This window comes from Chelon labrosus (assembly GCF_963514085.1).
Source record: "Chelon labrosus genome assembly, chromosome: 23".
Taxonomy (NCBI): Eukaryota; Metazoa; Chordata; class Actinopteri; order Mugiliformes; family Mugilidae; genus Chelon; species Chelon labrosus.
This window is the reverse complement of record NC_140356.1, coordinates 14066212-14080274: the sequence shown is the minus strand read 5'-3', so window position 1 is coordinate 14080274 and position 14063 is coordinate 14066212. Positions and strand designations below refer to the sequence as shown.

The window sequence follows — 14063 nt, the reverse complement described above, 5'->3', positions numbered from 1 at the left end:
GGCAGGACACGGGGAGCATTAGCATATGAAAAAATGCAAGAAAGGAATGGCTTTATATCACGTGCTTGGCACGTTATCAAGTGTTGATTATAAAGCTCATATGTTTATTAATTAGCACTTTCCATTCTTGGAACGTGGCAGCGGCAGCCTGTGCCAGCGAATGGTGTAATCAAAAGAAAGTTCAAGATGCACAACACACCCATTTCTAAATGCGCACGAGGCATCTTCTCCTATCTAGCTATCTTGGCTCATGCTGCTTGGGTTAACAGTGCTAACCCAACAATATCTCTCTTCTGCTTCCAGCTAACACAGAGCTAGGGCTAATCCCTGCTCTGGCAGCCAGTATGAACACAGCTCACCATAATGAAGCCCATTAGTCTGGAGACAATGGCTGGTTGCAAAGCTCAAACGCTGAATAACACAGGATGGAAAAAAAAAAAAAAAAAAAAAGGTTCATCTTTTACTGTGTGCCTTTAGTTGCCATGACCTGATGTTGCCCTCGTTTGAGAGCACACACTCTGTCACTCGCGCAGATATATAACATAAGCTGAATGAGCAAACACAATTAACTCCAGAAAGGTAGTCCAGAGGAACACTGTAGGATGCAACGACTTAGAGCGGGAGGTTGAGGGCAAGAAGACTGGAGACAAAAGGAGAAAAAAGAGAGGAAAAGCAAATGAAAAGGTGGAAAAAGTTAGCAATAATGTAAAAAGGCAAGGTCAGTTTGCCGAAAGAAAGAGGAAAGCGGACAAAAAGGACAAACGTAAGCCGAGTTTATGAGAAGATAAAAACAGAAAAAGAGCAGCAGCCGAAAACTTAACGGCATTAGCGCCGACTGAATTAGAGCCAAAACGCTTAAACATTACAACATGTTTGTTATTTTACTGTCCGACTAAACTAACCTCCTCTGGCAGACCACGTAGCTGTAAAGAAAACTGCAGCGTAAGAAAATATAATCCAGTTTTCCATGTACCCTGCCAAAAGTTATCCGTATTAGCAGACCGTATCGAGCGGAGGCCACACAAGGTCAGGTATCACGGTTAAACACAACAACCTGTCCAACCTGGCCAGATGGAAGTCCCTAATATAATTATAATGATATTGCATATTATAATCCGGCATATGATTTGTGTGTGTGTGTGTGTGTGTGTGAGATGAGAAAAATGATAAACAGAGGAGAAGAAAAAAATCCCTACCAAGCAGTTTAAGCCTTCGCTGGGACACCGATAGCAGTGAATCTGTCTGTGTGTTACACTTAATCTCCAGCAGAATTAATTCCTGGAAATTGAAATGAAAATGGGGAAGGATCGTTGCAGTAGCGGCTTCTTTACCTCAAGGTCAGCATCAAAGAGTTTTGCGGGCGCGTCGGTGTGGGTTTGTGTGCGCGCGTTTAAGGCGGCGGCCTTGAAAATTTAGTTTAAGATAACATTGTACCGCGGGTGGGCATGAAATGGACCACTGGGACATTACTGGTTACTTAGAGGACACGTCCACACACATATATATACATAAAATTTGTAACAACTCTCAAAGCACGAGACAAGCCCAAAAATAGTATGTCTTCCGTCTCCTTGAGAGTATATCCAACTCTGTCTCTCTTATAGAAGTACACAAAAGACCATATGTGGATTACCGAATGGTCTATATTGTAAATCCTTGATTCTGGCAATGGCAGATGCATGACATTATCATTAGATCTATCATTCAACTCTACATTTCACTAATCCGATTGTCATTGCTGCTACGCCGTACTCCGGGCCATCCGTCCAAATGGAACTAGTGGCACGCATGCTAACAGACACAGGCTGCTGACCTACATGTGACTGGCCGCAGCCCAGATTCGCTAGCACTCACCCCCAGGGGGATGGGTCCTGTACCGATTGCACACACCCCTTGAATGTGCTGGCGGACAGGCCGCGCCGAAGTAGGTCGCGCAGAACCCCCCGGTCCACACCCAGTGCCCTCCTGGCCCCGGTGGTGGGGTTGACTCCACCGGGGGGCCCCGGGTGAGGCAGCGAGGGCGGAGGTCTCGCGCAGCAGGCGAGCGGGGCTGGCATGACAGCGTGAAGGTCCCACATGACTGACAGCTCATCAAGCCGTCATCGGTCGGCGAGTCCTTAAGGTAGGGCCTGACAACACTCTTCTTGTCAAGATAGTGTATGTTAAACCGTGAACATATGGGACCACCGTTTGTCTTAGATGTTGGCTGCTATCCACTGTGAATATTATTGGCATAACCCAAACTCCAAAAGACACTGAACAGTTTAGCCGGCATATTAGAACATACTTTCCAGATTCAAGCATCGTGCAAACAAGTACACAAACTCAATTTAAGAGTCTAGGCACACTAAGAAAAAGGTGCCCCACTAGCTTTAACAGTGTATTCTGATTCACCTCTGCCACCGTCACGAATGCCACGCGAGCCGAGGACACATTTACACCCGCAAGCTCGGGAACACCTCGCCGTGATCACAGAGCTCGCCCAACTATCACGCCACCTTGGCCGTTCCGCGCCGGGATCAAACTATAATGCAAGGGGGTTGACCGCCGTCGGTCACTGAAGCATCGCGGAGTTTGGCAGCCCATAACCAAGGCTCCATCAGTCGTGGAAAAAAAAAAGCAGAGAGTCCGCCGAAAGACAAAAATAGAGCGGGAGCAGAAAAGATAGCAAAGAGAAAAATGGACAGTACGAGCGCCGAGAGGAGGGAGAGCTGCCCTCGCGGCGCCGGTCGTGTCGCGGGTCAGTGGATGATTTTGGTTAGAAAGTCGTCCGCGGAGCGCTGTGCTGCGCTGGGTGGGTAAAACTCAACCTGAACCCGTTTCTGGGTCACCTGTTCATCAAATGGTGGCGCATCACACCTATAGACCAGTGCACAGGCACCACCTGACACCAGGCTTTTTTTGTCATTAATAATCCCTCAGATAACCACAAGCCTTCATGTGCAGCTGGTTTAACTTGCATGCCTGCTTAAATGCGTGCATTATCTTGTGCTTTTGCTGGGACAGCGTATAGAGTAGGCTGCAGCACGCCTCTGATATCACCCTCTACATGGGCTGCGATGCCGTGGAATCCCTGTGGACCAGAAAGGAAATAGCCTTTCTTTCATAACACAGGAAAACCTCCCCTACACTCCTGTGGTTCCCACCTCACTTTTACATGTGCTTCATTGAAGCCCATTCGTATTCAACTGCAGTGAAGTCAAGGAGAATGTCTGCGAGTGTGTACGTGTGTGTGTGTAGAATATAGGAGTTGGCTCTATACTCCTGTGCCAGTGGGAATAACGTACTGCGCTACAGGCAGTGTGACCTTTTCTAGCTGGTGTGCTTTCTCTCCTCCCTCTCTTTGTCTCTCTCTCTCTCTCTCTCTTTCACACGCTTACTCTCTAGCTCAGAGACGCACACACACACCTAGCAGCACTGTCACGGCTAGCTTTACCAACCATCAATTACCCGCGCCGTTACCTAGTTTAATGTACACGCGGCTTGTACAAATCATTTGAGGTAGAGCGGTGATGGGACAGTAGGATGCATTTGTTTTGCCCTCTCTCCTGCAGCAGGCAGGTAAAGCATGTCTTGTTTTCTCCCGTTTGCCTTCTTTAACGTGACCTTTATGGCTGCACGCTTCCCGGAGCGACAGTTTGTGCTCAAATTGAGGGTTAAGGCCTGCCTGTTTAGAGTGCTCTAACTACCTCCAAAGAGATATATGATGGATGGAGAATCCTGATTTTATCCTGTATGTTATGTTTGTCAACAGAGGCATCAAATCTTATTCCAATCAAGTAACCTAGATTTTACACTTTAAAACTTTAAATTCAAGTGCATACAAGCAAGAAAAGTCCAAACTACCAAAGAAAGATAACTGAAGATTGAATCTGCCGGCGAAAGTGGGTAAAAATGTGCGCCTGTAAAGTGTTGTGTACAAAGAAACAGCCACGGATGTGAATTAGTAGAGTGACACAGTGACGGACAACGAGTGAGCAGAGGGGGGAAAGACGGTGAGGTGGGTGAGGGTGGTGAGGTGGGTGAGGGTGGAGGGGCGGGGGGGACGGCGAGTTAATGCACATAACCCACTGCATCAAACCAAAGCACTGCTCCGAGCAGGATGCGTCAGCAGTCCATTCATGTTCCTCTATTTTCCACAAAAGGACAAAGCAAAAAGAGTAAGAGAGCAAAGAGAGGTGAAGTGAAAGAAAGAGAGAGGGAACTAGAGGGCGCGCATCGTGAAAGAAAGAGGGGGAAGCCAGAGTGAGGGAGGGGGGGGAACAGTGTTCCAACTGTCTGCCTTTCGCCACCACGGCAATGCTGGAAAGCTCTGCGCCGACTCGTTGGAATGGCCGGATTATTGCTGGGCAGGAGGGGGTTAAAATCTGGTTGCTGTGGGGATGCCACGGTACATCTCTGCCTTTTGCTTGGACAGCCTGTCTATTCCCCTAAGCCACAAAAAGCCCCAGAAAGCCAGAGAACAGAACAAGAGACTATGAGCATTAAAAAAAAAAAATAGAGAGAGAGAGAAAGAGAGAGAGAGAGTGGAGGACAGCAGGAGCAAACTGGTTTTTGAAGAGGTAGATCTCTAAAAAGGTCTGAGTGCTTTGAGCTCACCCAACTACCTCAGGACACTGCAGAGAGTGGGAGGGAAGCAGGGAGATAGAGAGAGAGAGAGAGAGAGAGGGTGTGTGAGAGAGAGAGAGAGACAGAGAGAGAGAGAGGGTGTGAGTGAGAGACAGAGCAAGAGAAAGGGAGAGAGAGAGAGAGCAAGAGAAAAAGAGCGAGAGAGATAGCGAGAGAAGTGGGAGAGAGAGGGAGAAGGCGCACGCTCTCTCTTTTGCTGCTACAACGGATCCTTTCCACATCGACGCTACTGTTAACGTCACGCCTGTAAGCCGCGCTTGCCCAGCGCTTGCCTTCTCTGCCTTGCTCCTCTCCCCAGTTGGACGCTGCATTAGCGAGGGGGTGCTGATCGCCACGAGAAGAGGAGGAAAAAAAGAACTGGAAACAAGAAGAAGAGGAGAGGAAAAAAAAAAAAAAAAAAAAAGAAACCCAGAGAGAGGAAGGAGAAACTGTGCACAACCCCTCCTCCCTCTAACCCACCTCGATCAACCCAGCTACAATAACCCCACTCCTCCTAGCACCCCCTTCCATCCCCCACCCCGTTCCCCCTACTGAAGAAATTGACGGATTATTGGGAAGTGCAGGGGAGGCAGGCTGCAGCTGCTGCTGTGTGTGTGTGTGCGCTCGCCGCTACTGCTGCTGCTGTGGGCTTCGCCGGGATGGTGTGTGCGCGTTTGCTGCTGTCGCCGCCGCGGCTGCCGAGGCTGGAGCGTGTGGCCAGTTAAGAGGAGGAAGAAGCTAATGAAGGCAGTGCGTGTCGCCTAGCCTTTTCAACCGCTGCCAAGCGCTCCCGGAGGAAAGAGAGAGGAGAAAAAAAAATAAAAAATTAAGAAAAATCAAGTGGACACGACGCCACATTGAGAGGGGGAGCGAGGAACAGAGCGCAAGAGACGGAGAAGGGCTGTCAGACTGACCAACCGACCAACTGATTGACTACTAAAAAGTGAACAGAGGAATAAAAAGAGGAGGGGGGTCTGTTTTTCTTTTTTTTTTACGGCTTGTCAATCTCGCCTTCTAACCACTGCAAACAAAAGGCGAAAGAACACTGGAAAGGACTGTGGAATTTTCATTCAACCGTCTCCAATCCCACCCTCACCTACCTCCCTCCTTTCGTAATTTCTGCCTTGGGTTTGGTTGCACAAAAAAATTGTGCGTGAGGGTTTCGCTGTACTATGGAGACCTGGGTAAGGTGTCTAGCAGGGGGATCAACTGTCGGATTCCAAGGACAAGCAAGAGAAGAGGAGCCGACAGCGAGAAGAGAGCAAGGGAGCACTGCTGCTTTGGGAGCCTGACTGGATTCCTATCTACGGTCTTTTCCTTTACTTTTTTTTTTTTTTTCCTCTAATCAGCACGGAAAAGGGGGAAAAAACACTCACAAAGGGCCTTCGAACCTTTTCTCTTTGGATGTATGGATTTACAAAAGGGCTCATCTTGGTTAAGCTCTTTGGCATTGATACCTGTTCTGACAGGGCAAATATAAAAGGTTTTCTTTGCTGCCCTTGGATATAAATACATCTGATGCGAATACCACTGCTCTTTCTGAATGCAAAAAGGAGGGAAGCTATATATCTCAGTTCAAGGACCTGTATTAATAACTTGAGGTAGGTGTCTAGTGTTTCAACCCCTCTTTGCATCAATTTGTAACACCTTACCCTCCCCTGTCTTGTAATACGGTTCAGGTTGCTTAATTTGCCATCATGTCCTTCTCATGCACATGTTTCAGAAAAGTCAGACCTCTCCACCCTCCCCTCTCCTTCTGCCCCTGAGCACAGTCCATGGAAATAAAAGCACTACTTAACTGAGGATAGGTGAAGTCCCCTTGCTCCTTAGCAAGCACCCAGACCTGTGTTCTCCCCTTTGCCCTCTTTAGTTCCCTTAACCTCTTTACTCTGGTCCCCTTACCACTATTACCAGCCAACCAGCTATTTCCCTATCCACAAACCCCACAAACACCAGCCCCAAACACCCCCATCCTCCCCCCCAGATGATGCTGAATTATGAACGTGCCACATCATGAGTCTCCTGGGGCGGGTAGCTGTGCATCGTGCCAGGAAAGCCGCCCTGCTCTGTGTAGTCTTCCTGATGGCGCGAGCGTGGAGCAGCGCCTCCCTGGCCTTGGCGGGGGCGGCGGTGTCTCAAGGACCCCAGGGCTGTCCACCGCAGTGTTCCTGCAGTAATCAGCAGGGGAAAGTGGTGTGCACCCGACGTGGCCTCACCCGTGTGCCCCCTGGGATTCCTGCCAACACGCGACACCTCAATCTAATGGAAAACGCCATTGAGGCGGTGCAGGCTGACTCCTTCCGCCATCTGCACCACCTTGAGGTGCTCCAGCTTGGGCGAAATGCCATACGGCAGATTGAGGTGGGCGCGTTTAATGGACTCACCAGTCTCAACACACTGGAGCTGTTTGACAACCGGCTGACGGTGGTTCCTAGTGGGGCCTTTGAGTACCTGTCTAAACTAAGAGAACTGTGGCTGAGGAATAACCCCATTGAGAGTATTCCCTCCTATGCCTTCAACCGGGTGCCCTCACTCATGCGACTGGACCTTGGAGAGTTGAGGAAACTGGAGTACATTTCAGAGGGAGCTTTTGAGGGCCTACAAAACCTCAAGTACCTCAACTTGGGAATGTGCAACATAAGGGGTGATATGCCAAACCTGAGTCCCCTCAGAGGCCTAGAGGAACTGGAGATCTCTGAAAATCACTTCCCAGAGATAAAGCCAGGTTCCTTCAAAGGTCTGCGCTCACTGAAAAAGCTATGGGTAATGAACTCACAAATCACTGTAATAGAGCGCAATGCTTTCGATGACCTATCTTCTTTAGTCGAGCTAAATCTTGCCCATAACAACCTGAGCGCTGTGCCACATGACCTGTTCTCCCCGCTCAGGTACCTGGTGGAGCTCCACCTCCACCATAACCCTTGGAACTGTGGCTGTGATGCTGTATGGTTAGCACGCTGGCTAAGGGAGTACATCCCAACTAACTCAACTTGCTGTGGACGCTGTCACTCCCCTGCCACTATGAGAGGCAGACAGCTGGTTGAGGTGGACCGCGGTGAAGGCGCTGCAACCCAGTGTTCTGCGCCATTCATTGCTGATGCACCAAGGGACTTGAACATCTCAGCAGGCCGAGTGGCTGAGCTTCGTTGTCGCACAGCCCTAATGTCTTCGGTGCGCTGGCTCCTACCTAATGGGACTATCCTGACACATGCCTCGAGTCATCTGAGAATATCCGTCCTCAATGATGGTACCCTTAATTTCTCAAATGTCCTAGCAGCAGACACGGGCACTTACACCTGCATGGTGTCCAATGCAGCTGGGAACTCTAATGCCTCAGCCTACCTCAATGTGAGCGCAGCTGAGCTGAATACATCCAACCTGAGTTACTTTACCACAGTGACTGTTGAGGTCTTAGGGCCAACCACTGAAATGCCCAAACCTAAAACTACCACAACCACAGCTGCTGCTGCAGGTGCTGGGGTTGCTGGAGGAGGAGCAGGCCTAGGGACAACAACTACAACTGCTTCTCCTTCAGTCTTTCAACCAGTCTTTATCTCCACACCAACTGTGCTGCTGCAAAACACTGACAGTCCACCGGGCGCAGCAAAGCCATCTGTGTCGACAGGAATCCAAGGTGCCACTGGCAAGCCAGGCAAGTCTGGCCCTAGCTTGGATGAAGTGATGAAGACTACTAAGATCATAATAGGTTGCTTTGTAGCAGTGACACTACTGGCTGCTGTCATGCTCATCGCCTTCTACAAACTGAGAAAGCGCCACCAGCAGAGGAGCACAGTGGCAGCTGCACGCACTGTAGAGATTATCCAGGTGGATGACGAGGACCTTCCACCACCAGCTTCTGCCGCCCAAGAATCGTCTCTCACATTGCCTGAAATCCGGGACCATAACAGCATACACAAACTGGACTTTATCAGCCACAAGACTGACTACAGCTTTCACAAACCCAAGGCCGAATACAAACAACAGTCGGATTTTACCCTACACAAGCCGAAGGCGGAGTATACAACATATAAGCCGAATATGGACTTCAGTAGTCACAAATCCATGCCAGATTACAGCACTCACAAATCTACACCAGATTTCAGCCTTCACAGACCAAAGCCTGACTGCAGCCCATTTAGACAGGAGTACAACACTCACAAACCTAAAGCAGAATACAGCCCATTCAACCCCGACTTTGGCACCCACGGGAAAGCTAAAACAGACTACAGCCCATTCAAACCAGATTACAGCACTCATCCTCGGCAGAGAACCGACTTCAGCCCTTTCAAACGAGACTACAGCACCCAACCCAAATCTAAACATGACTACAGCCCATTAAAATCAGACTACAACTCACAACATAAACCCAAAGCTGAATACAGTCCTTTCAAGCCTGATTTTGGCACTTACCCAAGACCTAAACCGGATTACAGCCCATTTAAGCCTGACTATAGCACTCAGCCTAAACCCAAACCAGACTACAATGCCCAGAGATCTAAAACTGACATTTCCTACAAACCCAAGGAGCATTACACGCCCCATAAGACTGCAACCGATTACAGCGCCTTCAAGACCGAATTTAGCCCCCACAAAGTGGATTACAGCGCCTTCAAGTCCGACTTCAGTCCACATACTCAGAGACCTAAACTTGATTACAGTCCACACAAAATGGACTACAGCCCCCATAAGGTGGACTACAGTACTCTAAAGCAGCCCAAATATAACACCTACAAACCAACTGGCCACGGGGCTAAATGGACAGACAACAACGTTGGGAACTCTCTGCCTCGAACCTTGCCGAGCAACATGGCTGAGCCCTTTGTCATAAAAACTCATACCAAGGATAAGGTACAGGAGACTCAGATTTAAAAAGCCCCCCAAAAGGCTCCCTCTCCTTTCCCCAGGCCCCTAGCTCCCAACCACCCCAGTTCCACTCCCCCTGTGTCCTTTCCTCATTAAACTCATGCAATAGAATGCACAATGAAAAAAGGACAGGAACTACTTTTTTGTACAGAGTGCAAACTTTAAAAGACTGATGATTTCTTGTTGTACATGCTTATAAATAAATATATATATGGACAAACTGAAACTACCATGGGTTGGTGATAGAGAAACATATATTAAAAACAAATTGAAACTATTTTCTAACTTGTAACTTCTATTTAAAACGATGAGTTGTTTAAGATGCTGTCTTGACTTTGACAAATGAGGGTAGTCTTGTTTTAAAAAGGGGCATTCTGTGTGATTTTTACACCGTGCTACAGAGAATGCAGTGATAAGAAAAAAAAATATTTATACAGAGAAGACTTTCTTTAACAAAAACCGAAAAAAAGGTCAGTGTCGATCTTTACAGGTTTATCTTGTAAAAGCACCAAGAATTTGTACTGTGCCAAATGTTATAAATGCAATAAAAAGGATTTTTGGAAGAAAAAAGGAAGTATTAGAGAGAGATGTTTTTTTCCCCCCCTTCTCTTCTTCTGGCGTATACTGTAACGATCAGCCAAATGCTTTAGACACTGCAGTAAGACGCTGCAGCTATACTTTAACCCTAAGTGTGCTGAATGACTCAGGCAGAATGAATCACGGTGCAGAAGTGGATGAGGCTGTTTTGAAATCCCTCCAAATCTCCTATTATAGTCTTTACATGTAACAGGGGAGTTGCTCGGTTTTTATTTTACACCGCAAGTGACTGTCGTGGTGCTGTTTCAATGTGCTGCTGATCAAAAGGGCATATTTAATCCAAGTTCTAAGTTCTACAGATGCGTTAACATTTTATCCACAGATGAGCATGGGGGGGTGCTATTATAACCGTAATAGTAATTGAGATGCTTGTAGCGCATTACATTTTACCGTGTTACCTAGCTCATCTTCACCGTTACAAGCTGATCTTATTAATCACACATCTAATTGGTGAAAAAGGTGATGAATGAAAAATGAAATGCTGCTCGGGTGTTTAGACTGTCTTTCACGTTGCCAAAAAATATAGATCCTAATTTCACTTTTCATTACATTTCCAGCTGTTGGGCCATCATCAATCCGTATGGGGGAGGGCTTTTTATGGTGACAAATGCATTTGGGTCTCGCTGTTAACTGTGCATTTTTCATCTTCAGATATATCACCCCGATGAATCATAATATAGCCGCACAGTTCTGACTAATGAAGAAAGATGGCATACACAGTCAGAGCAGAACTCACCTGTAGTGTTACAAAAGGTGAAGCTGTTTGTTTGTGGAGAACGCAATTTAAGACTATTCTTTCTTTCTTTACGGTTATTTAATGGTAACATTGGGAATGGTGTCTCAACCTTGGTTTATATACACATGACAGAAAAAAAAAGACTGCCCTGGGAGCATGTTTCAGTAAAGAGAGCGGGTGAGAAATGACACACACACACACACAAAAAAAAAATGGGAGTGACTGAAAGCTGCGCCGACCATAATAACAAACACCAGCACAGACACTCCGTTCTTAACCTCTATATAGCTAACAAACATGAAGCAAAACAAAAAAATACAACATTACGTCAAATACGACATTACCAGAGCCACAGTCAAGGGCGTGTGCAAGCAAGCAGGCAGGCAAGCAGGCAGGCAGGCAGGCACAGCTTTTGCCTGGTAATGTAGTTGACGACACCAGTTTACATAACCAGTAAGAAGGGTGGCAAATGAAGAGCTGGTTAGGGAGAGTGCCTGCAAGGGGCCACATGAGAATATGTGGATTTATCTTTTCAGCACCGTAGCATTTTGACTTTTTATGGCAGAGGAAGGGAAGGACACGGAGGCAGGCAAAGTGCATGACAAAAAGAGTCCAGCCGCTAGCAGAGAGATTATGTTGTGCCCAACACGAAGTAGAGGAAGACAGACAAGGGAGGACGATGTGTATGTGTGTGTGTGTGTGTGTGTATAGAGGTGAGATTCCGGTTTAAAGAAATTAGGGAATGTCGGAAAGACACGGTGTGAGAAATAATTTAACGTGCACTGTTGAGGATGGGGGGAGAATAAACTCTGCGAGTGATTTAGTTTGTCTTTTTTTTTTTTTAAAGTTCGTTTTAGAGGATGTCTTGTGTGGTTTGAAACATCAAGCGCTGTAGAGTAAAGCAACATTTGTTGTTAATGTTTAATTTAAATGGATTCTAACGTTGCACGTTACAAGTCTGGGGCGGATAAGATGGCCTCAATGTTCAACTTTTGGAGTAAAAAATCTACATGGAAAAGAAAAACTGGAGTTTTTGTTTGCTGGAAAAGGCAGCACACTGGACTATGAAGTGAAATACAATAGAAAAAGGGGAAATTTCTTTCCTGAAACAGATGAGGTTGCATACCAAGCTCCAATAACCACATCAGTACTTTGTCATTATCTCAAAAACAGCATTCTGCAACCTTCTAATAATTGACTGATCTTACTGGGATGAAAATACCGTGCTGCAGTGTGCCCAGGGCTATTAAAATTGGTCACTAAATTAACTATAATTCTCAGTCTGTTTATGACTAATTTTTAATATTGAGCATTTTCTGCAGGCGAGAACGAGCTAGACAGACCACACACGCATGCAAGCCTCTGTCTGTAGTCATCCATACATGTATGTCTCTTGTGCTAGCTTTGCTTTCTGTTGGGCTACATCTGACAAGAAAGATTAAAAAAAAACTCCATAATGCTGAGGAGGTGAAACGCAGAGAAGGAAATGCAGGAAGATGATTAGATTTCTCAGTTAATACGACTGTTTCATGCCGCACTGACCATTTGTCACTACTCTGACTCATATCTCAGACAGCATGCCTTTGTCTCCCACTTCTGTTTGTTTAATTGTTTTGATAACATAGCTGTGCAAAGCCAGACAACGGGCCTCCAGTCGTCTCCACCGTGACACGTGCGAGATGGATATATTCAAGCGCGCTCGTACGAGTACCCTAAACGGGGCAGTCTCGTGGGGTCGGATTGATTGTGACTAACTGTGTGAGCAGATGTAAGCACCATATTAAGCTCCGAGACGTGTTGTGACATTCCATCTCGGGCTTTGCATCGCGCGTCCTATAAGTCTCGGCGAGGCGCTGCAGCACGGAGCTTATGCTACACCATATTGTTCGGCGCTGAAATATGTTGTGGTCGCAAATTAAGCTGCACCGTGCTATAAAAAGGCTCCGTCATATTAATCGGTCAAAATGGCTGCAGGGTCATCAATCAGCCAATCAGATGGCCGGCCGCTGAAAGGCCCCGTCTCCATGGGAAACACTTCATTCCATCCCCTGCTCCTCCACATCATGTTTTTTTTTCCTGTCTGTGTGCTTCATTAGCAATCATGAAGCCATTTGAAAGAGGAAGCAAGGCAAGATGAACCTATTTAACCACAGCTCACAGAGGCTGGGGAGAGTGGGAGAAGAAAAAATTTAAAAAAATAAAAAAAGACAGAAGAGGACGAAGAAGATGTAAGAAGAAGTGAAATTTAGATGCATGACAGAACATTTAAGTGGAAAGGAAAGCAGATTACTAGAAAGGGGTTGTTAAGGAGCAAGCAAAATTTGAAAATGGATCACAGTGGCTAATTTGTGGCGGACTGAAATAAACAGAGACAAGAACAAGACATGAGAGGTGAACGGGGGGGGGGCTAATTGAGGGAGAATGAGGCTGTAAGGAAAAGACAAGCAAGGTGAGAGAATTAAGAAGCAAAAACACGCCAGATTATATATATATAGTAAAGCGAGGAAAGAGAAGACGCAGAGAAGAGCAAAGCAAAGCAGAGAGAGAGAGAGAGCAAAAGGAAGCAAGAGCAAAGGCACTTGGGAAAAGAGTAAGCAGAGCAAATGTGATGCAAGAGTGCCAGCTACAGATGGAATGGGGGATATATAGCTTGGCCGTCGTGAGCCTCGTGCGATTGGTGAAAGGCCCGGGCTGCGCCACAAGGACTGTGGTAGTGGGTAGGAGGGAGGGAGGGAGGGAGGGAGGCAGGGAGGGAGGGGGGTGAGTTGGTGGGGGTGCATTATGTAGCGGAGTGCAGCAGATAAGAAGTGCTGATAAGAGAAATGGACCACTGGGGGTACTTGAGCAAGGGAGGCAGAGAGGATGGGAGGATCAAGAGGTTAGTGCAAACGGAGCTGCTGCGACGACGGCGCGGTACGAACCGTGTGCCTCGAGTGACAAAGGTCAACAACCAAAGGAAAAAAAAAACGCCTTCCCTCCCGCCGTGTTTCGAAAAAAAGGAGCTCACTCTCAACTTAGAAGAGGCTTTGCAGGACATTTAGAAACCCAATTATTTTGATGCAATCTCTTAATTTGATCCCCCCCTGCCCCTCCCCCCACCACCACCACCACCGCCACCTCTACTCGTGTTAATTACTCTGCTCCGTGGCAGAGAACACGGAGCAACAGGCATTATGCTGCACCAGCCATTTTCTTATCAGCCATTGTTCACGTTTAAAACATTTTATGCTTCTGACACAGTGGCTATATTTTACACCCT

General features: G+C 47.1%; 2 protein-coding genes across 2 annotated transcripts in view; one reads left to right on the top strand and one right to left on the bottom strand.

The window, feature by feature from the left end:
- snd1 (staphylococcal nuclease and tudor domain containing 1) overlaps window positions 1–14063 on the bottom strand; it is a 174864-nt gene that overhangs the window by 83935 nt on the left and 76866 nt on the right. The gene's annotated exons all lie outside the window — the stretch shown is intronic.
- Window positions 6619–9549, top strand: lrrc4.1 (leucine rich repeat containing 4.1). Its single transcript, XM_084573908.1, has one exon. The coding sequence runs from the start codon at window positions 6622–6624 to the stop codon at window positions 9475–9477; it is 2856 nt and encodes a 951-aa protein (XP_084430034.1). The 5' UTR covers window positions 6619–6621; the 3' UTR covers window positions 9478–9549.